This window comes from Cucurbita moschata, unplaced genomic scaffold (assembly GCF_002738365.1).
Source record: "Cucurbita moschata cultivar Rifu unplaced genomic scaffold, Cmos_1.0 Cmo_Scf00048, whole genome shotgun sequence".
NCBI classification, from domain to species: Eukaryota; Viridiplantae; Streptophyta; class Magnoliopsida; order Cucurbitales; family Cucurbitaceae; genus Cucurbita; species Cucurbita moschata.
This window is the reverse complement of record NW_019268564.1, coordinates 1,572,487-1,598,122: the sequence shown is the minus strand read 5'-3', so window position 1 is coordinate 1,598,122 and position 25,636 is coordinate 1,572,487. Positions and strand designations below refer to the sequence as shown.

The following is a 25,636-nucleotide window of genomic DNA, read 5'->3' as shown; positions in this document are numbered from 1 at the left end:
TTTTTTTTTTTTTTTTTTTTTTTTTTTTTTTTTTTGTAAGGATTTCCGCTCTCTGGAGTGTTTGAATTTATTCGAGTGGTTTGTGGAATGTATTGAATCTTTTTGTTCTTGAGTTTGTAGATTTCTGAAATTTCTCCATGGTGTTTGTTATTACTTCGTGCCTCAACTGTGAAGATTTGGAAGTTGAACCTCCTATTTGCTGTATGATCCATGTGAAAAACTGTAGTTTCATATAATTTGATTGGTCGGTTCTCTTCTGTTTCTTCACTGCAATTGGTCGGTTCTCTTCAAGTTTGCCTCCTTTTAGAGATTACGCTTCTTCAAGTTCATACTTCGATTGTTGTGTTTTCATCAATCAGTTGGATAGTTCATGTTCTTTCCTGATGATTTGTCATGAGGTTCTGTTCTTCATTACATGGTAATGAAAGGTTCGTTTGTTTATTAACTTGTTTTCAGGTCTGATCTGAAGAAAGATTTGCTTGCATCCTCTTAATTGTTGCGTTTTTTTCGACCTGTACTGACCAAATCTGAGAAGTTCAGTTCAACCACGATGGGCCTCTCCAGTCTCCCAGCTCCATCTGAAGGAGTCTTTAATGTTCTTCTTGTAAACACTGCACTATCATTTTCCATGTTCAAATGCTTTGTTCGTTTGATCCTTCAAGTCGTAGGAATCCTTCTCTCACCACCATCCTTGACTCCACCATCAGATTCCTTGGAAAATTCCTCAGAGTTGGGGGATTCCAATTTTGGTTCTTCTTGGAGTTACATCGAGACGTTTCAGAACCGATATCCAACGATTAAGTTTGCTAAAGTACAGGGCTCCGAACGTCATGAACATGATTGCCCTGTTTGCTTAACTTGGTTCGAACCTGAGTCGGAGATAAACCGCTTATCTTGTGGCCATCTTTTTCACACACTGTGCTTGAAAAAGTGGCTGGACTACTTGAACATTACATGTCCTCTTTGCAGAACTCCTCTTATGTCCGAAGAAGAGAAATTGTGCTTTTGGTGAGTGTTCAGTGTGCTAGAATTTAGTTAGGAAAAACTCATGTACAGCATACTCTTAAAGATAATCATGAACGCGTTTTATACCTTCTTTGTGCATGAAATTTTAAGTTTGATGTCACTGTATATACATGTTTATGAAGTTTTATGCTTTTGGCTTGTGCCTTTAGCTTTGAGTTAAGGCACCGTTACTTCACTTTCGAGGAAGTATCTCGACTCGAAGAGGAGAGAGAGTAAGTAACTCGAGATCGTTCCGAGGGGACTGGCTAGATCAGGACTAGGAGAGATGACCCCTGAGGAAGTATCTCGACTCGAAGAGGAGAGAGAGTAAGTAACTCGAGATCGTTCCGAGGGGACTGGCTAGATCAGGACTAGGAGAGATGACCCCTGTACGAGAAGACATTGAATCCATACACTTCATCTATTTTTGTACATAAAATTTTCCGAGTATGCAACAAGTTTTTCAAGTTCTATTTGTTTGATATTGGCATTAACAGCATGTACAGGAATTTCTTAGAATTACAGTTTTAAGTTATAGTGGGAATTGTTCAAATCTTGGTGGGCAACTCTAATATCTTACATGTTTTTTTTGGTGTCAAATACAGTTCGTCGACGGAGCACGATATTCCTCGAGTATTAAGATCTTAAACCGAAAAGTTTTTGCTGGCCTTCTTCGATGAACCTGCTAAAATCAAAGTGAAAGCTTCCTCCACCATATGTACGTTGATACTACCTTCTCTTCCCATACGTACGGTGGGCTTGGGTTGTTACAAAAGGTTTCATATCAAATTTAGTTTTAGTTCTAGCTAGTCCGTGTCTTATTTGCTTAAGTAGTCCGTGTCGTAGATGATATTCTGATTGCAATGTAACATGTATTATAGTTGAGGATTCTTTCTTAAAATGATATCTTGGTGCTTATGGGTTCTCGTCTTCTTGAAGCTTCAAAATTTTCTTCTTATACAGAAATCCTACTGCAGAAAAATGAACTTACCCTTGCATATGTATGCAAGGGAAGAGTGTGGCAGGATTGTTCCATCATTATTTGTGGGGTCTTTGACTCGAGAGGAGCAATATAATATTTCGAGAGGTTGTGAGGTGTCTTGTAATAGCCCAAGCCCACCGCTAGCACATATTGTCCGTTTTGACCTGTTATGTATCACCGTCAAACTCACGGTTTTAACTACTAGGGAGAGGTTTCCACACCCTTGTAAGAAATGCTTCGTTCTCCTCTCCAACCGATGTTCCCCTCACGGTTTTAACTACTAGGGAGAGGTTTCCATACCCTTATAAGGAATGCTTCATTCCCCTCTCCAACCGATGTGGAATCTCACACTATTCGTGGATCATACTTTTTTGTAATCATGTGGAATCTCACACTATTCGGGTAATCATCAACTGACTGTGACTTGTTCTTTTGGATTGAAGTTCTTTCTTGTAAGAAGTTGAGCACTTCCTTTTTGTGGGCTTATTTTCGTATAACCTCGTATATTGTTTCATTTTTTTCTATGAACGCTCGGTTTTATATAACAAAACATGCGACTTAAAAGTAGACTTATTGTTCTCCTTTCATGTCACTACTTTCCTATTGATTAGAATTACTGATGGAACCTCAATTGCTTCTGAAGGAGTATGCAAAGTAGTGTGGAGTATTGAAGCTGATTTAGAAGCTGCTCAGCTTCTTTACCTTACTGCTGGGGATCCTGTCGCCCTTAGGCTTCTGGGAACCAAATATGGCTATGCAAATGTCTCCTATGGAACATGCTAACTTATGGATGGCTGAGGATGACACAAGCCGCAGAGTGTGTTGTAGGTTGTGAGTTTTTTTTTTTTTTTCTCTTGGATTCAATTTAAGATCATGTATATGCTTCGTTTCGTGTCACGATCATGCTTGTCCAAGGCATGTCGCTCATGGCCGCATGCCCGTGACACGCCAAAACCTTTGCCTTGTACTACTTTTCCTCGCTTTCTAAAATCTTTTTTTGAAATCGAGACCCGAGGTTTGTATTCACGTCGCCTGACTGCAGGCAACGTAATTCAAAGTAGGCTTAATCCACTCAATGCTGAAAGTACGTGTCGAATAATCGTCGAATCCGCTGCCTAGAAACCGCGACTGTGACACTTCTCTTCTTGGCTGCTCTGTAAACTGATGTAGCTTCTGACGTAGCTTCTTGATGCAATTTTACTTGCTATTTGATACCAATAATTGAGATGATTGATCTAAATTCTGAAGTCACAATACTTTTCTTCTAAAGGTGCAGTACTCACCCCTATCCCTAAATGGGCTTATGTAAACGAGCATTAGAGCAAGCGAGGGAAGCCTTCAGTTTAGGGGCTTCCCCTTATCCTTCACACTACCCTTTCATTTCTGTTTAATCTTCCCCAATGTAGGAGATTAATTGATTGAATACCCGAGAACCATAATCTTTCCTAGGAACCGCTTCTTCGACGATAGAGATAGATAACGGGAGGTCAAGTTTGTTTGGCATCCATTCAGCTATCTTATTATCTGCTAAACTTCAGCTCAAAATTTGGCCTCTCACCCATCCTCACTGAATCTCACTTTGGCTTCTTTATTCTCCTTTCAATCTTCATTGCTCGCTACCGTCTGCCCCGGTAACCTATTTGTGGGAGGACGGGGACGGGGACGGGGACGAGAACAGATAAAGATTCATTAAGAGACAAAAAGCCTGCCCTTCAAACCCCACAGGGTAGCTCCCTTCCTCAAAAAGGAGCTACAAATGAAATAGGTCCGGCAGAAACATTTGTGCCAGTACAGAAAGCACGCAGAAAATCACCTGAAAGCTTAAATGTATGATAATTAGCAAGAATGGGACACCCCAGAGATACCCTTTGAAGTAAAGTAGAAGAAGATAAAGTAAAAGTAAAGAAGAACATAAATGAGTCAACCAAAACAATTCACATTTTCTGGATCATATCAATACAACTCTTCCTTTCTCTATCAAATAACTTTACAGGTAAGGTAGCTGCAAAACACTTCACCAGCCTATATCTTACCTTTCAAAAGCCCTTATAACATCTCCAAATTAAAGAACAAAGAATGCAACAACATTTCTCAACACTTTTGACTGCAAATTCTCTCAAGTTCGAAGAATTCAACAATGGAAACGCTCGAAAAGCTTATCAAATGAAGAATCGAGAGAGAGAGAGAGAGAGAGAGAGATATTTCATATAGCACCAGCTGCAAGAAATAAGAACAACTGCACATGCCTACTTGAACTAACTTAAAATGGTAAATATCTGTTATAGGTGGTCTGCACCTTTCATGTAGTAGTAGTACTCACTTCAAGCAAACAGTAGCAATCGGTCTTTTTCCGCTCCTCTAAAACATTCTCCGGTCAATAGCAACTCTTCCCTCGATATTTCGTTCTCGATCCATAATTGCTGGGAGCTCTCCCAAAAATCCCAATATTAATATGTTTTTGAGCTTCTGATTTGTTGTTACCTAATAGTTACTCGGCCAATTGATCTGCGAGTGTTGAGGTTGTTGGTAAATGTTACCTCCTGGTCCTACCGTGTCGACTCCTCCAGCCACGGCTTGCGACTGTTGCAGAAGTGGGTGAACTCCTGCTCCAGTTACTGCTTGTGCTTGATGATAGATACTAGCAAATGTACCGTGCCCAGTCTGTGTTGGCGTAAATGTCACGTGTTGACCTGGTGGTGGAAGGTTGTAGAACGAATTCGCGGGCAAGCTCGACATGTCTCTTCCTGGTGCACCGATCCATACTGCCGAGCCATCGCTCTAAACAGGAAGAGGAAAACGATCGAGTTATTGTTTAAGCACTTCTGTCATCAAACTTCAAGATATTGTAGAGAATGCTAATAAGGACCACCTCGCTTTTTTCAATCATGAAAATTTTGAAAAGATGATTTAATGAAGTCGCCACAATGTGTTTGTCTCGTCTTACAAACCGTTCGAAGTACTTTTACAACAACGGTGTAAAATTGCTCGCCCACATTGTAGCGACCTCCTCGAACAATTTCCCGACACTCACAATCACCATTTAGCATAAAACAACACAACATATTAATTTGAAGAGAATAAGAATCAAAGGGCAACACCAACCTGTGGTCCTGTGATGTAAACACTATTTTCCTTGAACTGCGATGCACCAAGGTCGTCGTTAGCGACGGTGTTTCCAGCTGGTGCAGCAGTGCTAGGGCTATAACCAGGTGCCGAAGAGCCATAAGGACCGTAACCACTAGGCACGCCAATGTGGGACGGGTTACCTGAATTGGCTCCCATCTTGTATTGTGGAATTGAATATTTGACTGCAGCAGCTGCTGCTGCTGGCGGAGCTGGAAAGATGTTGCCTCCTTGAGGTTGCTGAGGAAATGCATTATTGCCAACAAATTGATGGATGGGAGGAGGTGGAACATAGAACGGCGAGAAATAGTGACCGTACGGTAGGTAGTTCGGGGGATAATGAGAAATATGGACTCCTGCTGGAGGTCGAAAGACGGGCATGGGTTGCTGAGTCATAGCTATAGAGCTTTGCATAAGTCCAGCTGCTTGCGTTAACAGTGCCGTTGGACCCGCTGTCGACAGAACCACGCCCTACACGCAAAGAAACAATAGCATAAAAAAATCGAAAGAGGAACAACTAGTATATAAAGAGGATTCTATTCCCAACTTGACCCGTCGAGTATTGGGAAGCAAGCTAGTCCCTGAAAATGCCTGTTCCTTTGTCCTCGACTCTTTTGGTTACTCTCATCTTTCGTTTTTGTACTCTATTCGTTCCTTGAAGGTCCAATTAATCAATAGTAAAGTAATGTTCGGACGGTTAGTGTCTGTTCTGCATGGGCCTCGAACGATGGATTTCTACGCTTTTCGAGAAAAAACTCTATACAGGGGAGAATAGAACAAGTGGAAAGAACACACAACATCTAAAGGATATCGGGATAGGGATCCTATTCCTAGAAGAGTCCTCAAAACAGGAGACGATTGATTGAAAACGACGCACGTCATGAAATTTAGGCATATAATTATAAAAAATCTCGAGTTCGGCAGGTTTAAACAAAAATTGTTGCAGAAATCCAAAATAAATAGCAGAAGATGAGACAAGCAAACAAAAAAGAACAGCTCTTAATGAAAACAAAGTCCCAAGTATGTACCTCTTGAGGAGATTGAGAGCTCGAAGGAGGCAACATCGCAACATTGCCATTGTACTTAGCAGCAACTCCGGGAGAAAGAAAGGGGGAAAGTCGACCATCGTTCTCACCCGATCGGTAAAATTGGGCATAGTAACTTGATGGGTCAAAATGCTGTTGAACCTACAAGAAAAGCAGCCGATAGAAAATTCATATAACGTGATACGAAAGCCAACCATACAAATCGTAAAGATTGGTTTATAATAAAGCACTAAGTTCGGTGCTTACGACAAAGCTGGGAAGACGAGAAGAATCGCAGCCCTGAGAATCAGAGTTTTCAACCGCTGCAATCTGACTTCCAACTACGGGGGAGATAAAACCAATACCGTAACTCGAAGATGTTTGTGCAACAGAGTTCGTATGGCCTCCAGAAGGTAATCCTGTTTCCTGCTTTAAATCATTGAACTCGTGAATTGTGTTCGATGAAAGATCGGCGCCAGTGGGTGATAAATTTTCAGCCATTTGACTAGGAGATCGTGGACGATCAGGAGATTCCACATCTTCGGTACTTCTCAGTGCATTAGGATAGCTGAAACGAGATCATGTAAATTTTGTAAAGAAAAGATAGTCACACCACATCGTTCGTGTGCATAAAAACCGACACCCCAAAAGAAATGTTTCCGCAGCATGCTATGTTCACCCAAAAAATACATACGGTATTACTAGCAAATGCATCGAAAAACCGTCTTAAACCAGATCAAAAATAGCTTTCTTCCGTCCATAAATAATTCTTAAACACAAAAATAGTTCGATATGAAAAGTTCAAGTACCGAACCAAGACAATGAGAACATCGAGAAGCAGCAAATGAACTTATTCTCGAGATACTATCACAGTTAAACGCAAATTAAGAGCTGCAATCGCCTACCTTGAAGCTTCTTCCTCTGCATTTTCATCGGCATCGACTGAAGCTTCAGACATGGGTGTATGCCTCTGGTCATCCTCGGGACCGCTTGGATCAGTGACAGAAACTCCAAAACCAATGCCAAAACTTCCAAAGCTTAGCTTCGATCGTTCGGATTCAGGAACCTGAATGTGGTTCGGAAGAATAACAAGCTGACTTTTCGATACATGCAAGTCTTCCAATTTCTTCTGCAGTTTTAAAGTAGCTTCTACCGAATCAAGGACCCTCGAAGCAGGCTCTAAATGATCGGTGTCATTAAGGGTAACGGCAGGAACCTCAGAAGCTGCAGCAGCTGCACCAACAGTTCTCGATTGCTGAATAACAGCTGAACTAGTAGTCTTTGGCTTCCATTCCTTATTAGAACTAGCTGTCGTGGATAGAAAGCACACGAAGTCACAATTACGTAAACGTTAATTTTTTTTTCCTTTTTTACAAAAATTAAAAAAATACACGAATGTATTCGTAGGTTAACAAATCGGTGATACGAGGAACAAAGCCATCAGAACTTCAAGAGAAAAAAAAAGGTGAGCTAACCTAGGCCTTGAAACATAACTAGTTTCGTACCTTTATGAGAGCCAATTACTTGTTGTGGTCGTTTATTATAATTAGAAGGCAAACTAACGGTCGAGCTGCCCTGCATTGACACGGAAGGTGGTGAAACCTCATTGAGCTGACTCTCCTCAATTTTCGGAGATTTGATTGGTTGATTTCCCCGAGCCAAAGATTTGCCGATCTCCGAAGCCTCTACATTTCAGCCAACAGCAAATAAACAAAATATTTTAATCATAAGTTAAGATACCGACAGTAATAGAAGAAAAAAAACCAAAAGTCGTGTGCTGACCAAGAACTAGTTTGTTTTCCACAGGATTAACTGTGGTAGGCTCATCTCGATGCAATGTGTTCCCCCCACATGTAATTGTATCCACAGAACCCGGTAGCTGCGACTCAACAAATGGATCTGAAGACGAGTTCAATGCGACGCTGTTATCGGAATTTGGTATGGGCGGCTCACTTGAGGGTCGCATGCCAAGCACACGGTTTGGGTTCTTGTTTGCGTTTATAGGAGGCAATGCACTCCCCTTACCACTAATCTCAGCCAAAGATGAAGTTACTTCAGCAACACTTCCAGAAGCTACACTTGTGGCACCATTTCCGACAGATAGAGAGCTGCAAAAGACACCTTTATCATCTACTTATTCAAAACGTTCGTCCTCAACGTTACACTTAGAATTGCAATTCAGGACAATCAACTTATAACCTTTGAGAATCGAAACCGAAAACATAATCACCTCGTTACTGGTATTTTTTCTTTACTTTTTGTCTCATGAGAAGCCTGCACGGATAAAGAACCACCCTTCTCAATTGCTTGATTTACTCCATTCTCCTTTCCAGGTCCAAGGTTTCGGCCACCGCCAGTATCTGATCACAAGTAGGATTGTAGGAATAATATTAACTAAGATAACCAGATCGAACGTCAATCAGTGAGGGAAAAAACCGAAAGAACTATGCAGAATTCATAAGAACAAAGTACGAAAGAACTTCTTTAATTGAACAGGTTAACGTGGTGTCTTACATACATAGTTAACGCAAGTAAACAAAAGAAATGATGGGTTGTTTATGATATCGACATGTAGAATGCAGCAGAAGCAAATATCTTTCACAGCAGCTTACCATGAGAAATATAACGAGGAGAAGAATTTATACGAACACCTCTACCACCCCTTCCCTGCATGCCCGTTTTCCACCTGGACTCTACAGACTCTCGATTGTTTGCGTTCTACAACAACAGTTTTTTGAGTTCGGTGGGTGGGACGTAGAGAATTAGTTCATCGATTTAGGTTAGAAAGTTTATCAAACAAAAAAAGGCACATAAGACGGTCTCAAACAATATGTGTTCAAATATGAATAATTATACAATTCCAAGGCTCCCAGACTCGAGATGACATGTACTAAACAGAATGTGGGTACCAGGAGTCATCGACTTGCTGTAAAAGATGTTACCTCTTTTCTCCTCTCACGTTTGCTCTTCACTTCATGAAAAGTATCTGAAGAACAACGTCAACACTGTTAAAATCGGTTTCCGTAAGACACCAAATGCAAAAAACAATGTAGAAGAGATCAAGACTATTTTTTAAACACGTAAGATCCTCCAAGAGACCCGAAAATGGGTTTGAATTAATGGTTTAGGTTAAGTATCATGATAAATAAAAACTAAAGAGAAAGCTCGAGCCAGAGAACAAAATGCAGCGTCTCTAAAACAAATTATATAGCAATTTACATCAACCTTCAAACTCAGCAACTTGGAAACAACGATCTCGGTTCAAGAAATACATTAGGACTAACAAAATATGATAGCCATGAATACTAATAACATGATCGAGATCTAGAGAAACATCAGTACTCAACAACAAACGAAGATAAACGGTCGAATCATTTTTCCTTAGTGGCAAACTTAGAACATGCTCAAGTAGAGAATATGAACTAAATAAAACAATATTTTTCGACAAAAACGAGCATTCTCCAACTGGTTATAGAATCTCTGTTTCCAATTCACTTAAACTATAATTTACGATTTGTCGGTTCGAAACGTACCATAGAAACGACGAAATGCCACTATAATTTATGGATATTGCAAAAAAAAAAACACAAGAAATCATTCGTTGATGAAAAAAATATAACTTTACTACGACAAGTACGCCAATGCTGCTTTATCACGACAAGCTTTACCAATCCAAAAACACCCAGCAACCAGTAAATGGGAGAGTAAAGAACAGACCCATTACGACCCAGATATGGAACAAAAACAAGACTCCCAATCCATTATCATAAACAGCCCAGAGCTCCTAGAACTGATTGTAAAGTAGTAAACACACAAATCCCACAAAAAAGAAGCTAAAAATGGTTGTAAAGTAGCTCCACTTTGGTGAGAATAGAAGGGATCAGAACAAAGAGTAAAGGAGTTAATCTAATTGAAGTTCATCCATGAAATTAGCAACAAAAAAGTCAGCTAAAAAAACACGACAGTAGATGAATGTCAGCTGGAATTCAAACTAGAACACAAGACATGAGCTGAAATCCAAGAACCCCAGAAAGCAAGAGTGGATAAACTTGAAACAGAACGAGGTTGGATCACAAGGATTGAAAGAGCAAAGCAATAAAAACCCAGAACAGCAAAACAGTAATAGAAGCAAGAAAAGAAAGAAAACAAAGTACCCTGAAGAAGAAGCTTCTGAGTAGTCTCATTGGGATCCATGGAACATTCTTTAAGCATTGCATAAATCTCATCATTACTGTGATTGCCCGTGATCTCCTTAATATTCTCGATCGTTGTCCTCACACTGTTGGGGATTGAAGCCCAAGAGTCGTCGCCACTCATCCTTCACGACCAAGAAACCCCAAAAAACAGGAAGAAAAAGAGAAAATCTCGACAGAAAGAGAGAGTAATCGGTCTGCCTGCCTGCCTGTCTGTCTGCCTTGCCTGCCTGCCTGTGAGGTGAAAAGGGGCGGAGGGGAGGGCGGAGAGGTGAAGGAAAAACAAAGGGGAAAACCAGAAAACAGAGACGGAGAAACAGATTGAAGGGTATTGGGGGAAAACTAGCTGAGGGAGAGAGAAAAGGGGAGAGGGGTTTGTAAAAATTGATCTATTTGGATGTGGAGAAGACGAAGAAGAAGAAAGGGGGAAAGAAATGAAAGGGAAGAGGAGAGAGAGAGAGAGAGCACTAGAGAGAGAGAGAGAGAGAGAGAGCAGTGTCTTGTAATAGTGTGGGGGCTTTTTCGGGTTTTCACATCTACTTTTTTATTATTATTTTTAATTAAATTGGGCAAGAAAATTACCTGGGATGTTTTTTTGTATGTGCTGTCCGGCTGTATTGGAAATTAAACCTAGGTTTTATTTTATTACTTTTTTATTTTTATTTTTTTTAATTATTAATTATTTTTATTTTCTAATAAATATAAAGGACGATTTTATTTTAGTTAAATTTAAAAATAAATTAGTTAGAATATTATTAAAATTTTCATTACATTTAATTTTTGTCCATTTGTTTTAAATTTCATTATTTGTTTGTGATTGGTGGAATGATGTTGAATTCAAATTGAAGTCTGAAAATTACTATAAAAAAATAAAAAAATAAAAAAACTAGAAATTAATTTTTTTAAACCTGATTTTATAATAATTTGGATGATTAATTTCAACGATAACAAATATAATAATCGTGACGAGCATAAGCTAGCCCGATATTCATGCTAATCGTAACTTTAACTTGGGTTTTTCTTGGATTGTATGCATCACACGTTTCGGTCCTTACTTCGGGTGGACCTTTGTTGTCGGCGTAGGGTCGGTCTTTGCCTATCATTTCCGCTTTTCCTCGACCATGGTTCATAAGATTGATTTTGTGCTTGTCTTTTTTAGATTCAATTGTTGCATTATTCTGTCTAGTCGAATAAACACTACTTCTACCTATATATATACATATATATCAACGTTCAATCGATGTATCATAAGGTCATAGTCTATTCCTTACCTATCTTCACGTGATGAGATGAATAGGTAGATGAATCATAGCTCTTCACCAAATTGCGTTTTTTTGTTGACCTCAGGCTCCTCGAATTGGGCGAAGAGCTAGTAGGCCTATCATTTTCACTACTTCCTTGCAAACTTTTCCATTCCGAGCTTTATTGCAGTTAGAACAAGTTGGTTGACCTCAACCAGTATGCAAATAGTCAACTTCAATTTGAGTATAGTGTTTGGTTTGAAATCGTGTCCATTTTGATTCTAATATTGTTTTCTTACTCATATTTCAAACAAGTTTTTTTTTCTTCACATACAAGTCAACTATTGAAGACTCGAGCAGTACAAAATAAAAAAGTCAACTATAAAAAAGTTAATAGAAACTCTCGGTAAATTAAATTACATTTACATAATGTCAAATTCAAATTTTAACCCGTAAAAATACACACAATTTTCAAAATTTTAGCTCAATCATAATTGACATGTACTCATTGCTTTAATTAACGTTCGAGTGGGCTATCTCTCTCTCTCGCACGTGCCATTTCCAAGGATTAACTTTTAAGCATCAATACAGCATCCACGTGCTGATTATTTTTGCATCAGCATTCCCATGGGCACGTGGCGCACGCGTGACTGTGGACGTTATGTAAGCCATGATTCAGATGCAGCATTTTTATAAAAAAGCCATGATTCAGATACCAAAACTACCCTCGACCTTACCCTTCATCAAGCTCCGCGGAGAGGGGCTTTTCTGTAATCTTACAAAATCAAACGACGACGTATCAACCCACCTCCTCCCATAAATTTCCTGTCTCAGAATTCACTAGTCAGAAACCACCGGCACCGACGACCACCGTAGAAGCTTCTTCCGGCGGTTGATTGTTTCATTTCCGAAAGTCGGCGTAGTTCATCTTCCTTTCAGCTTTCTCAACTACGGTAATCATTCAGGCACGCACTTCAATCTCCGTTCGTTTTCACAGTTTCTTATTGCTATAGAAGCACAGAACCGCGATCATCTCTCGTTTATTTCTGCTTCGAGGTTGACTTCTTGTATTATTTCGTTGTTGTTATTTTCGTTCGTCATTTCATATGGATTCAGTGCGATAAACTTGTGGATTGAGTATAGTTTTTGTTTTTGTATAGAGTTGAGAGATCATTTACTCAAAGAACAGAGTAGTATTGTGATAGTAAAGTTCTACGGCTGGATTTCCTGTTGCTTTTATCTTCGAAACTGGTTTCGGTTGATTTAAGTTTTTTTTAGTACAAGCGTGCAACTATAGACTGTGATTGTACTTATAACCTGCTTAGATTGTGCTTGATACTGAAGTTAGCGTATGGATTACGTCCGTGCTCCTTCACCGTTTCTTATGACTTGAGAATGAAGTCAAAATGTTCGGTTTCCTCTGTTTTCTTCTATTAATCACGTAAAGGTTTTCATCTGTTGTGCTTTCTTCATCCTTTGCTTGTTTTTACTCAGATGCTCCGAATTTTCTGTGTTCGTACTCAGTTTGTGAATGAAAATACTAAAATTGAACCACCGAACCACCGCACCGTAGACTTGTTGTTTTTACGAGATTATGAAGTTGTGCTCTTAGAAATTTTTCATTGTTGTGAAGCCTTCTCCTCGGACATGGATTTGGAGGCCTTTTCTTCCGTCTGTGCTATTTTCTTGCCATGATCATACAGATATATTGGATTTGTTCTACAGAAATAGAACCTCTCCATTTTTATTCATAATAGGAAGTTCCTACGACATGGTAGATTGGTGACCTTTGAAAAAAGGGAAAGTAGTCATTTCTCTATTTATTTGATTTTTGACATGCTGTATTAGAGAAACATGGGGTACATGTTAAGACTAATTGGCAAGGAGAAAAGTTACCATGTATCTTATAAGGATTGTGACGTGTCTTCATCTTTTCGATATCGGACCTTTCATATGCCCTTGAAGATGGTGCCTCTTTGAGTTGGGTCCCAATTTTTGGACTGAATGCTCATTGGGCTTCATGGACTCTGATATCATATTAGAAAAATATTAGATTCCATCTTAAAGTCAATTGGCAACGAGAGGAGTAACTCATGTATTTTATAATCACTGCAAGGTCTCTTCATCTTTTTGATCCTTAACATTTAACATTTTGGAATACTATTGTGACATTTTATCATTACTATGCTAAGTTTTTTTAATTAAAAAAAAAAAAGTTTCTTCTTGACGTTACCTGTCCCATTTGTGAATTTACTTTGCTGTGACTTGACAAATTAATATTTCACTAACCATAATTTTATAGGTATACATTCTTGAGGGAGGATTCCATGATGGAAAGTATATGGAAATCAAAAATCTTAGATAACCTATGCTCTGGAGATTACTTAACAATTTGGAGAGACTATGGCACAGTAGGGATTGTGGGAACAATTTTTATTGGCATTCTCATAGCATTCTTACTTCCTAGTATCTTTTTGGTAAAGAAGAGGTGGAAACAAAGAGGAGTTCCAGTGGAAGTTGGTGGGGAGCAAGGTTATGCTGTGCGTAATGCTCGAGTGGCTGAACTTTCTCAAGTTCCTAGGAAAGAGGCCACAACCATGGCAACACTGTTTGAGCAATCATGCCAAAAGCATTCAAAAAATAAATTTCTTGGAACAAGGAAGTTTATTTCCAAGGAATTTGTCACTTCTAGTGATGGTAGGAAGTTTGAGAAGCTTCACTTAGGTGAATACGAATGGCAAACTTATGGAGAAGTGTTTGATCGTGCTTGCAACTTTGCATCTGGGCTTGTTAGGTTTGGCCATGATGTTGATTCTCGTGCTGCCATTTATGCAGAAACTTGTGCTGAGTGGTTGATTGCCTTCCAGGTTATCTTATTACTGTGCTTCAACTTTTTTCTCTAGAACTTTGCACTTGGTTTTAAGCTTTAGAGCTTTACTTTTCTTTCATATTTTTGGACCAATTCACGAATACAGTTGATTACTTACAGGGATGCTTTAGACAGAACATTACTGTGGTTACAATATATGCTTCTCTTGGTGATGAAGCCCTAATCCACTCTCTAAACGAGGTTCGTCAATTAATCATCTCTTCAGCAATTGTAGCGATAATATAGTCTTCTGTGTTATAGTTTCAATTACAATGTGTAAAATGAAAGATCCTTACTCTTCTTCCAACTATTTAACAGACTGAAGCATCTACTCTGATCTGCAATTCAAAGCAGTTGAGGAAGCTGCTGGCAATAGGTTCAAGTTTGACAACTATTCAAAATATTGTTTATTTAGAAGATGCTGGTTATGAAACTGATTTTATTAGCTCTGAAAATATGAGCAATTGGAAGGTCGCCTCCTTCTCTGAGATCATCAAGCTTGGCACAGAAAATCCCGTTGCTCCAAGCTTGCCTTCAAGTCGCAGTATTGCTGTTGTGATGTATACGAGTGGCAGTACAGGTTTGCCAAAGGTAATTTTCCCTTTTAAGTCTGATTATCTTACATTTTTTGGTCAATCTCAGGCAAATTTGTGTCAAGATAAGAATTTTACATAAACTGTAGGTTAGTTCAAGGTTAAAGTATCAGCCACCATGGTGCCCTCAGTAGTCAAAGGGACATGTTAACTTAAATTCCTTTTAAATCATGGTTTCAAGCCTTGGTGATCAATGGTCATTGACTCATCTAGTTAGAATATTGAAAATCCCATGAGTTTCTCAATCTAACATTAAAAGGACAATGTGCTCAATCTTGTGGAATTAGTTTCCGCAAGTTGATGTGTGTAAATTTTGTCTAACTACACATGATCATAACAACATAAGTCAGTTTTATCATGTATTAACTTCTTGACACTCATCGCCACACTTCTCTCTAATCAATGTGTTGCAACATAATGACTTTTCATCTTGAAATGAAATGAAAATGACATCTTTCTCTTACACTGTTAAATTACCACTAATCTTAGAAGTTCAAGTATTTCGATCATGGTAAATTGTTCTTAAGAATAATATTTAAAGGTTTCTGATGTTGGAAACAATTTATTATTAGATGTGGATGCTAGAGTTGATGATATGGTACTTAATTTCGTGTGCTTTCATTTTGATGAACCTTCTATGACAGGAATGCCATATTGACAAGGACTAGTATGCAAGATTTCCTTTTCTTTGTTGCGTTACTATTTCATGATGAATCTTTTAAGCTGAATATTCTATTGATCTATTCTTTTAATCATTTGAAATTTATGTAATCTGTATATTTAGATTTCATAAAAGAAGTTGGGCATTCCTAACATGGACATTGTATAATATGTAGGGGGTTATGATTAGTCATGGCAATATTGTAGCCACTGCTGCAGGTGTTATGACAGTTATTCCAAGACTTGGTGTTGATGATGTATATTTGGCATACTTGCCCCTTGCCCATGTTCTAGAATTGGCAGCTGAGGTATCGTCATGTTTGCAGTAGATTACCGCATTCTTAGACAAATTTTAATGGGCGGCTATTCACATTGTCATTGTTGCAAATATATCAACAAGATTATGAGACATCGTGAGAGGAAGAAATTACCACCAATTTTAAGACTGTTTTAGTCATTTTCATTTGTTGGTTTGGGCGGATATTTTCCTTTTCTTTTTTAAATTAATTTTCAAACCCTGAATGTTGTTGCTATATTTGTAGTCTATTGAGCTTGTTTTTGCCGTATAAGCAAGCACCCTCCTTTTTAAAGCATCCTTACTTAAGTTGTTGTTGGCCAGACTGTTATACTGTCTGCAGGATTGGCAATCGGTTATGGTTCGCCATTAACTATGACGGACACTTCAAATAAAATAAGGAAAGGAACAAAGGGAGATGTTTCTGTTTTAAGACCGACACTCATGACTGCAGTTCCAGCTATCTTAGACCGTGTTAGAGACGGCATTTTGAAGAAGGTTTTTGATGGATAAATGCATCTTCTTTATCTACTTATGACTTGTATATTAGATAATGATCAATAATGCCACAATTAGGTTGAAGAGAGGGAAGGCTTAGTGAAGAAACTCTTCCACATCGGATATAATCGCCAATTGGCAGCTTTGGAGGGAAGCTGGTTTGGAGCTTGGGGACTGGAAAGAATGTTTTGGAATGTTCTTATCTTCAAAAAAATACGTTCAGCACTTGGAGGGCGTGTTCGGTTCATGCTTTGTGGTGGGGCTCCTCTATCAGGAGAGTCTCAACGGTTTTTCAATATTTGCATGGGGTAATGGTTCTCAAATTTTAGATGCAAATACAATTGAAATAAATTCAATACTTGCTTCCCTCTCCAATAATGGTACATCTTCATTTGCAAGCTTTACTTTTGATTGTCATTTATCAGGCTATGTAACCACTCCATTGTTTTCTAATGATCATGGGGCTTGTGAAAATAAATTATTTGTTCCAATTGTCTGCATTTCTTTTTACGTATTATATTGCTCTTCAACAGGGCTACAATTGGTCAAGGGTATGGTCTGACAGAAACATTTGCTGGAGCTGCTTTTTCCGAATGGGACGACACAAGTGTGGGACGTGTTGGGCCTCCTCTTCCTTGTTGCTTCATTAAGGTACGCAAGGATCTTATTTCAAATCACACAATAAATTTGTTATGCTCCAACCTTCTTAAGTAGGGTCAAAATGAGTTGCATGACTTCAATCTTCATCCACTTAAGAAACAATTCTTTGATGCTACATATTCATGGTGGAAAATGAATAATGTCATGGTGTGTGCAAAGATCAATAATATGTTGTCTGTCAAATCATCGAACTAGGAACATAAGGCCTCTTTAATTCTTTTGAAAGAGATCATAGGTTCGAATCCTCCCACCCACATGAGATGCAATATTCCAAAAAAAAAAAAAGAAAAAAAAAAGATCACTGCTCAAAAACTTAAGCTGATAGGTTACTGTAAATTTAATTGTAAACCCAACATCTTATGTTAATGAGTTAGTGTAAATTTAATATTACTTACGTCAATACTTTACTATTACCGTTGTTGCAGCTCGTTTCTTGGGAAGAAGGTGGTTATAGGACGACCGACAAACCAATGCCAAGAGGAGAGATTGTTATTGGGGGTACTTGCGTTACTGCTGGTTACTTCAAGAACCCTGAAAAAACTAACGAGGTCTACAAGGTATTTCTTTCAAATTCTTCCATTAGATTTCATAGCAGAGGTCTCAACTTTCTGCTTGCAACAGGATGATGAGAAAGGCATGCGCTGGTTTTACACTGGAGATATAGGAACATTCCATCCTGACGGATGCCTTGAGATCATAGACAGGAAAAAGGACATCGTTAAACTTCAGCATGGAGAATATGTATCTCTTGGGAAGGTGAGATTTTAAACTTCAACACAAAATTTTCTGCATTGTTAGGAATTACGACTCTCCACAATGATATGATATTGTCCACTTTGAGCATAAGCTCTTGTGACTTTGTTTTGGGCTTCCCCAAAAGACCTCGTGCCAATGGAGATGTATTCCTTACTTATAAACTCAAGATCATTCCCTAAATTAGCTAGTGCGGGACTCCCTCCCAACAATCCTCAACAAACATGTCATCAAAGTTTTCATTTAGTTTAAGTTCTTCCTCTGTGCATATAGGCCGAGGCAGCCCTTCTGTCAAGCAAGTACGTGGATAATGTTATGGTGTATGCGGACCCCTTTCACAATTATTGTGTTGCTCTTGTCGTCCCTTTGCGTCCAGCTCTTGAGAAGTGGGCCAAAGAAGCTGGCATCAACTATGGAGATTTTGTTCAGCTATGTGAGAATGGTGAAATCATCGGTGAGGTTCAGAGATCCCTTTCCAAGGTTTGCAAATCCTATCTTATCTTTTGAAAGGCAAAGAATAAGAGAAACAGTCCGCACAGAGAAAAAAAAAGAAAAAGAACACTAGCATATAGATAGAATGGAGGCTAAATTAGATATATATATATATATATATATATATATATATATATATACATATATATATATATATATATGTATGTATGTATGTATATATATATATATCTCCTATCAACCTTGCCAATTTTTTTGGAAAATATCCATTTTTTTTTTCAAAAGCGAAACATTACCCTTACCTATTTATGACTTATTTATGACTGTTTCAAAACTAACTTTTCTTTTGGAGTATAAGTCCGTTACAACGTTGGATGAAAAATTGGTATGACAGTGACATGGAATAGTGTGATGGTGACAAGAACACCGGTTTGGTTTACGTTTGAAAGAAACACATTCAGACACTTCAAATTTTCATCCAATATTTTCTTAGATTCTCTACTTCAAGGTAATTTTGAAGCATATTAAAACGATAAGGATAATATTGAAACTTTTGAAAAAATAGGGGTATTTCTTTAACCAAACGACAAAACCGCTTGAACTTTCATCTCATATTTGAATATAAAAAATGACGAGAAATAAGCGTCGACGAATGGAGCAATTAGGATGGCAAACTAGATTAGTTTGAATCTTCTGGTAGAGTCTGATTATTTAACTTTATTCTTTGCTATGAAATCCCACTTCTGAAAGGAGTATTTGTAATAAATTTACAGGTAGCAAAAGATGCAAAGTTACAAAAGTTCGAGATTCCTGAAAAAATTAAGTTGGTAGCAGATCCATGGACCCCAGAATCAGGGTTGGTTACTGCTGCTTTAAAGATAAAAAGAGAACAAGTCAAGGCAAAATTCAAGAACGTCCTTGAACAGCTATACAAGTAAGGAAATTCTGCCTAGTTTTTCACTTTATCCACACACCACATGGATATCCACGTACTTATTGTTGGGTTATGAGTTATACTCCTTGCTTCACAGACCTCCCCTCCCTGAGTATTGTAAATAGAAAAAAGTTTGACTCTCATCCTTATGCTTAGAGTACATATTTCGAGTCGAACACGATGCCTACTTAGGAGTAAGAAATCGTTGGTTATCGTCTTATGTGATTGTCTTTAATTAGTTAGTTTGTAATGCTAATAAGCATATGAATAAATATAGAGAACAAAAGCTTTTCGTTTTCGACTCTCTTCTTTGTAATTTACCTCGAGCCTACTTTCTTTCTCGTTTGCATTCGGGCTTAGAGGGAATGAGCTCAATCCATGGTGATAATCTATCTAGAATTTAATATCTACATGTTTCCTTGCCAATCAAATATAGTGCGGTCTAGTAGTTGTTCTGCCTGCTGACCTAAACAACCACAAAAATTAGGATGATAGTTTAAATTTTGGACTTGCTACACTTCCCAAGAAAGAAATCGTCATGATATTGAATTTGCTTTCGTGTTAGCAGGAACATGAATTAGATTTTTTTTTGTTTTTTTTTTTTTCTGAGAGACCCTTCTCTCTACCTCCTTTTATTCCATTTTTTTTTTATCTTACTCCTTTCTCAAAATAAAATTGAGGGAATGTAATAGTAATTGCAACTTATTGCTTGTTTGAATTAGGCAAGATATTCGTAATCAGTTAATATTTGGAGAATATATTAATTATGGAATACATGTTAGATATTTATAATCGGTTAATATTTTTATTTGATTAGTAGTATATTTTCCTTATTCGTAGGTATTAGTTGGTATCTTGTATACGTTGTGAATATAAATGAAAATTAAACGTTCAATCCCAATTCTATTTCTCAAACTCTATATTCTTTCTTTGAGTAATAATATTTTCAGATCTATTCACACACTCTGAATGGTAGATATTGTATCATACTTGAATTATAGGGTAGATATTGTATTATACTTGAATTAGAATACAAATCTTGTGAATGAAACCTAATTATTAAAACTTTGAGAATATCATGCAAATAACAAGCCAAATCTGTCTCTCTCTATATATATTTTAATAATATATTTGCTGTAAATGTTAATGTAACACCCGAGTAAAAAAATGGTATATGAATGAATGGAGACTACATTCGAATGAGAACGATTATGAGAATAGGATAACTAAGAAAGGCTTAAAAGAAATAAAAGTTATTACCTGTGCTAATAAGGTGTACCTTCTTTTTTTAATAGCTCAATTTGCAAGTGAGGGCAAAGCAGGATTTGTGCTGGTCTGGAGGAAGAGTGTTCACTCGTAAGAAGCGAAGTGTAAGTAACGTGACTATGTAGTAAGAGATGCAGAGAAATGTCAAGGCCTTCTGCCAAATCCGAATTCTAAATTCTAATCAGGATCCTGGGTGGGTACGACGAGTTATGGTATGCAAAATAGCAACCATATATTTTTTTTAAATAGAAACAAATTTTAAAATGGTTAAATATATAATTAATAATAAAAGAAAAAACTAATAGTGTTATTATTAGTTGTAAATTTTTTAGACAAAAAAAAGTTTCCATTTTTAAAAAAGAAAGTCTTGGAATGAAGGAGAGAAGAGGAACCCATTTCTTATTGGTCAAAGTGTCGTCATCCATCCAATATAATTCGGACGCGTCATTATCGGACATTGTATCCGTATCGTATGGAGTAATAAGTTGAGGCATTTTGATTTCGAACTCCAACTCCGCCTCGCGCGTTTTCACCCAAAATCCTCTTCTCCTCTCAGATCAAACACATTCTTGTAACTTATTCTTACAATTTCCCAGAATCTCTCTTCCCCCAATTGGCGGAAATTGTTTGTTCTTCCCCGGATTCCCAATATTTTGAGGTAATTATTCATACCCTTTTCATTTTTTGATTCGTTCTGCTTCAATTTGTTCATCACAGATCTTGAAGATTTGACTTTGTTTTTGTTTCGTTCTTGTTATTTGCTATGTGGTTCTTCGATTTTTGAAGAAATGGAGCGATGGGCTATGAGATGTGTGGTGATGATGGCGTTTGTGGGGGTATTGCTGCTGAATTTGAGAAGATCAGAAGGGATTAGGTTTGTGATAGACAGGGAAGAATGTTTCTCTCATAATGTTCAATATGAGGGAGATACTGTTCATGTTTCTTTTGTTGTAATCAAGGCAGATTCAGCATGGCACTATGGCGATGATGGTGTTGATCTTGTGGTATCATTCTTTCCTCCATTTTATTTGCTTTTGTTTTGTTTAGCTTGTTATAAAAAAAAACTTGAAACTGGGTGTAGGAGTCCAAGTCTACCCCGGTAGATATTGTTCTTTTTGGGCTTTACCTTCCGAGCTTCCCCTCATAGTTTGTAAAACGCATCTACTAGGGGAGGTTTTCACGTCCTTGTAAGGAATGCTTCGTGCCCCTCTTCAATTGACGTGGAATCTCACAATCCACCTCCCTTGGGGGCTAGGGTCCTCGCTGGCACATCTCTCGATGTCTGGCTCTAATAACATTCTATCACGACCCTATCTCACTACTAGCAAATATTGTCATTTTTTGGGTTTTCCCTTTTGTGTTTTCCCTCAAGGTTTTTAAAATGATCTACTAGGGAGATGTTTCCACACCACCCTTATAAAGAATGCTTCATTCCTTTCTCCAACTAATGTGGAATCTCACAATCCACCTCCCTTGGGGGCGAGGGTCCTCGCTGGCACACCTCCCCTCCCGATGTATGGCTTTAATACCATTCTGTCACGACCCAATCCCAACGTTCAGATATTGTCCTTTTTGGAATTTTCCTTTCAAGGTTCCTCTCAAGGTTTTTAAAATGCATCTACTAGGGAGGGGTTTCCACACCCTTATAAGGAATGCTTTGTTCTCCTCTCCAACCGCATCTACTAGGGAGAGGTTTCCACATCCTTATAAGAAATGTTTCGTTCCCCTCTCCAACCAACGTGGAATCTCACATCGGACTAGCAAGGTTTTGTGTTTCTGTTGTTATCTGTTATGTTTGAGAAATGTTATTCTTAATTCTTGTCTCATGAAAATGGTGGGGAGTGGCGTCTTGGTGTTGTTGGGCAAGGACTTATGTTTTGATTTGACTGGAGAGAGAGAGAGATCCTAATGATAAAAGTTACATCCAGGCTTTTGGGTGCTAGAAGACGTAGAACATGTTTGGAATGACTTCTCAAGTGCTTAAAATACTTTTTCAACGCTTAAAAATCCTTTTATATGCATTTAGAAAGTCTGGACTCTAATATCAAAACTAGGAGCAAAAACGACTAATGTATCTTCGTATTAAGGGTGTTTACTTTCAAGTTATTTTTGTGAAGACACTTTGACTTGGAGCGAGTCAGAGACAGACAGACTCCTTTCTGAATAAGAGCTACGTCTTAGTTCTTGGAGTGCTAGAGTATTATTAGTAAAACTGGAACGAGTATTGTCGTATCTCGCTATATGAAGTGGACCAGGTGGTAACCTTTTGGAGATCCTTTGATTTGTAGGGAGGGAGGGAGAGCGTGTGTGTGGGAGATGCTTTAATTTTCTATGTTTAGGTTGGTGTCTAAACTAGCTCGTAGGACCTCGACTGCTCTCATAGGACAACCGTCTAACCCTACAATATTTGCTTGTGAATAAAACTCATAGGGTATTAAATCCTAGGCAGGTGGCTACCGTGGATAGGTATCAACTTAGATTTTTTTCCCCTGATTTTTCTCTTCTGAGGGAATTCTTTTATGGGAAATGATTTGCAATCCTTGTGTTATATTGATTTCCATTGTGGAACTTGTTGTTAATTCCATGTTCTTGCTTGAAATCTAGATAAAGGGTCCTAATGGTGAACATCTTCATGATGTCCGAGACAAGACGAGCGAAAAACATGAATTTGTTGTTCACAACAAAGGCCTTCATCGATTCTGCTTTACGAACAAGTCTCCGTACCACGAAACGATCGACTTTGATATGCACGTTGGTCATTTTTCCTATCAGGAGCAGCATGCAAAAGATGGTGAGATACCATTCTATGTTTTATTATGTACTGACATTGTTTTACAAGTTAAAATCAATCTCAAAATTGGTGCATATGCCTGCAGAGCATTTCAATCCTTTGATGGATCAAATATCTAAGCTGGAGGAGGCTCTTTACAATATTCAGTTTGAACAGCATTGGTTAGAGGCTCAGACTGATCGCCAGGAAATAGGTATGTCGATGAACTCGTCTCAAGCTTTTATAGTTTCTTCGACATCGACTTAGGAGTTTATTTCCTACGTTGAAGTTTTTCCTCGATGATATCGAGTGACTTTGAAACTTAACATATTAGATCCCGTTTGATAACTATTTGGATTTTGAAAACGTTTACAAAAGTAGATAACAAAGTAAAGGAACACATAGGTGGAAGTAACGTGAGCTTAATTTTTTAAAAGACAAAACAAGGAACCAAATAGTTATCAGTCGGGGCCTTAGGCAGTGTTCTTTTGAGTTCAACCACATGTAGGGGTGGAGGATTCCTGAGCGTGGCTACTCCCCAAAGTTTTGTTGTATAAGATATTCGAAGAAAGATTATGAGTAACAGAGAAGCCTTGCTTAACTTGGGGGTGTTCACGGGTTCGTAGGCTTGGTTGGCTTAAGCAACATCTCGGATATAACCCAATTGTTTAAGGTGCATATTTTATTAGAAACCATGACTCTCCACAATGGTATGATATTGTCCACTTTGAGCATAAACTCTCGGGGCGTTGCTTTTGGTTTCCCCGAAAGGCCTCATACTAATGGAGATGTATTCCTTACTTATGAACTCATGATTAACTCCTTAATTAGCCAATGTGGGACTCCTCTCCCAACAATCCTCCCCTCGAACAAAGTACACTATAGAACCCCCCTGAGGCCTATGGAGCACTAGAACAAAGTACACTCTTTGTTCGACACTTTAGTCAACTTTTGACTACACCTTCGAGGCTCACAACTTTTTTCTTTGACATTTGAGGATTCTATTGACATGACTAAATTAAGGGCATGACTCTGATACTATGTTAGAAACCACAACTCTCCATAATGGTATGATATTGTTCACTTTGAGCATAAGCTCTCATGACTCTTTTTTTTGTTTTCCGAAAAGACCTCATACCAATGGAGATGTATCCCTTACTTATAAACTCATGATCAACCCCTTGATTAGCCGATGTGGGACTCCTCTCCCAACAATCCTCAACATATTTGACCAACCCACTACTTAAAACTCGTACGGTTTGGTTCAGGTTGGGTTGAACGCATGTTCTTTTTTTTGGTACACTCGTAGCATATAGTCCATGGCAGATACCTCATAGGGGTATCAAGTGGAACTCGGGTCACATTTCCAGTTCAATCCGAATACCGATCTTGAAAGAATGAAGCTCGAGGTAGTAGATTGATTTGTTGGGTGATGTATTTGTGGTGTGTTTGATTGCAGTGAATGAAGCAATGAGCAAAAGGGCAATGCACAAGGCAATGTTTGAATCAGCAGCGCTTGTAGGGGCGAGTGTCCTCCAAGTCTACTTGCTGCAGCGCTTGTTTGAAAGGAAGCTTGGCACTTCCAGAGTTTAAACCCCCTTTTTACTTCACCAACATTCTTTTTACCCCCACAGTAAAAGATTATATGCTAATCTATTTCTTCCTGTTCTTATTTATTTTTTTTTTTATTACTTTTGTTAGTGGAAATTCGGGAAGGAATTAGATTTTTATATTTAAATATGAATTTTTGAATTATTGTAAGAATATATGATATTCAAATATCTCGAGATGTTTAGCCATTTTATTGCCCATACCAGAGGTATATTGACTACTTTTAATGTCTTTTCTTTCTTAGATATATATATTATAGCTAAAAATAAATTAATACATTAATTTACTAATAAATAACTGTATGCAATTAATTATATTTATATTTTTCATTTACATATAAAAATGGTATAATGTGTAGCTAATTTTATTCTTAAATAAATTGAATTATTATTTATTTATTATTCCTCTCAAAATTTCTCTTTTGATAATTAGGGATAGTTCACTAAAAATACTACCAAATTATTAAAGTAAGTTTAAATACTTTTATAAAAACATAGAACAATATAAATTAACTTTTTTTTTTATAAAAAAAAAGTAAAATTAATTTAAAAAAAATTGAATTGATAGCAATAAAATATTTGATTATTAAAGACAAAAATATATTAAATTGAGAAAAATAGGATTGAAAAAAAGGAGAATTATAGAAGCAGAATATAAATTATTCTTAAAATGAAAATAAACAGAATTAAAAAAAAAAAAAAAAAAAAA

General features: G+C 37.7%; 4 protein-coding genes and 1 long non-coding RNA gene across 10 annotated transcripts in view; 4 read left to right on the top strand and 1 right to left on the bottom strand.

The window, feature by feature from the left end:
- Nucleotides 1-2,000, top strand: part of LOC111435220 (probable E3 ubiquitin-protein ligase XERICO) — a 2,498-nt gene extending 498 nt beyond the window's left edge. For both annotated transcript variants that reach the window (XM_023072622.1, XM_023072623.1), the window contains exons 2-3: nt 457-1,008; nt 1,611-2,000. In XM_023072622.1, coding sequence (XP_022928390.1) covers nt 551-1,008; nt 1,611-1,653 — 501 coding nt within the window. In that variant the 5' untranslated portion in view covers nt 457-550 and the 3' untranslated portion in view covers nt 1,654-2,000. The remainder of the gene's footprint in view (nt 1-456; nt 1,009-1,610) is intronic.
- A 273-nt stretch (nt 2,001-2,273) lies between these two features.
- LOC111435221 lies at nt 2,274-3,013 on the top strand. The gene is made up of 2 exons (XR_002709050.1): nt 2,274-2,389; nt 2,631-3,013. It is a non-coding gene; the product is annotated as an uncharacterized LOC111435221 (long non-coding RNA).
- An 888-nt stretch (nt 3,014-3,901) lies between these two features.
- On the bottom strand, nt 3,902-10,786 carry LOC111435214 (GBF-interacting protein 1-like). Its single transcript, XM_023072605.1, has 11 exons — nt 10,290-10,786; nt 9,078-9,121; nt 8,748-8,853; nt 8,366-8,495; nt 7,918-8,243; nt 7,641-7,820; nt 7,041-7,443; nt 6,403-6,703; nt 6,139-6,297; nt 5,090-5,581; nt 3,902-4,765 (listed from the first exon to the last, which is right to left on the bottom strand). The coding sequence occupies exons 1-11, from the start codon at nt 10,450-10,452 to the stop codon at nt 4,469-4,471; spliced, it is 2,601 nt and encodes an 866-aa protein (XP_022928373.1). The 5' UTR covers nt 10,453-10,786; the 3' UTR covers nt 3,902-4,468.
- A 1,592-nt stretch (nt 10,787-12,378) lies between these two features.
- Nucleotides 12,379-20,694, top strand: LOC111435215 (long chain acyl-CoA synthetase 8). Of its 5 annotated transcripts, none has more exons than XM_023072607.1 (13): nt 12,379-12,522; nt 13,872-14,436; nt 14,559-14,639; nt 14,757-15,029; nt 15,868-15,999; nt 16,311-16,484; nt 16,563-16,792; nt 17,018-17,135; nt 17,570-17,701; nt 17,766-17,900; nt 18,171-18,377; nt 19,121-19,281; nt 20,577-20,692. In XM_023072607.1, the coding sequence occupies exons 2-13, from the start codon at nt 13,897-13,899 to the stop codon at nt 20,590-20,592; spliced, it is 2,199 nt and encodes a 732-aa protein (XP_022928375.1). In that variant the 5' UTR covers nt 12,379-12,522; nt 13,872-13,896; the 3' UTR covers nt 20,593-20,692. The 5 variants fall into 5 exon arrangements, with proteins under 5 accessions (XP_022928375.1, XP_022928374.1, XP_022928377.1 ...); XM_023072606.1 differs by having other exon boundaries at nt 12,379-12,534; XM_023072608.1 differs by lacking the exon at nt 12,379-12,522 and adding an exon at nt 12,545-12,625 and having other exon boundaries at nt 20,577-20,694.
- A 343-nt stretch (nt 20,695-21,037) lies between these two features.
- On the top strand, nt 21,038-25,128 carry LOC111435219 (transmembrane emp24 domain-containing protein p24beta2-like). Its single transcript, XM_023072621.1, has 5 exons — nt 21,038-21,205; nt 21,334-21,551; nt 23,152-23,338; nt 23,424-23,531; nt 24,777-25,128. Exons 2-5 carry the CDS (start codon nt 21,336-21,338, stop codon nt 24,908-24,910), a joined length of 645 nt encoding a protein of 214 aa, XP_022928389.1. The 5' UTR covers nt 21,038-21,205; nt 21,334-21,335; the 3' UTR covers nt 24,911-25,128.
- Nucleotides 25,129-25,636: the final 508 nt, after the last annotated feature.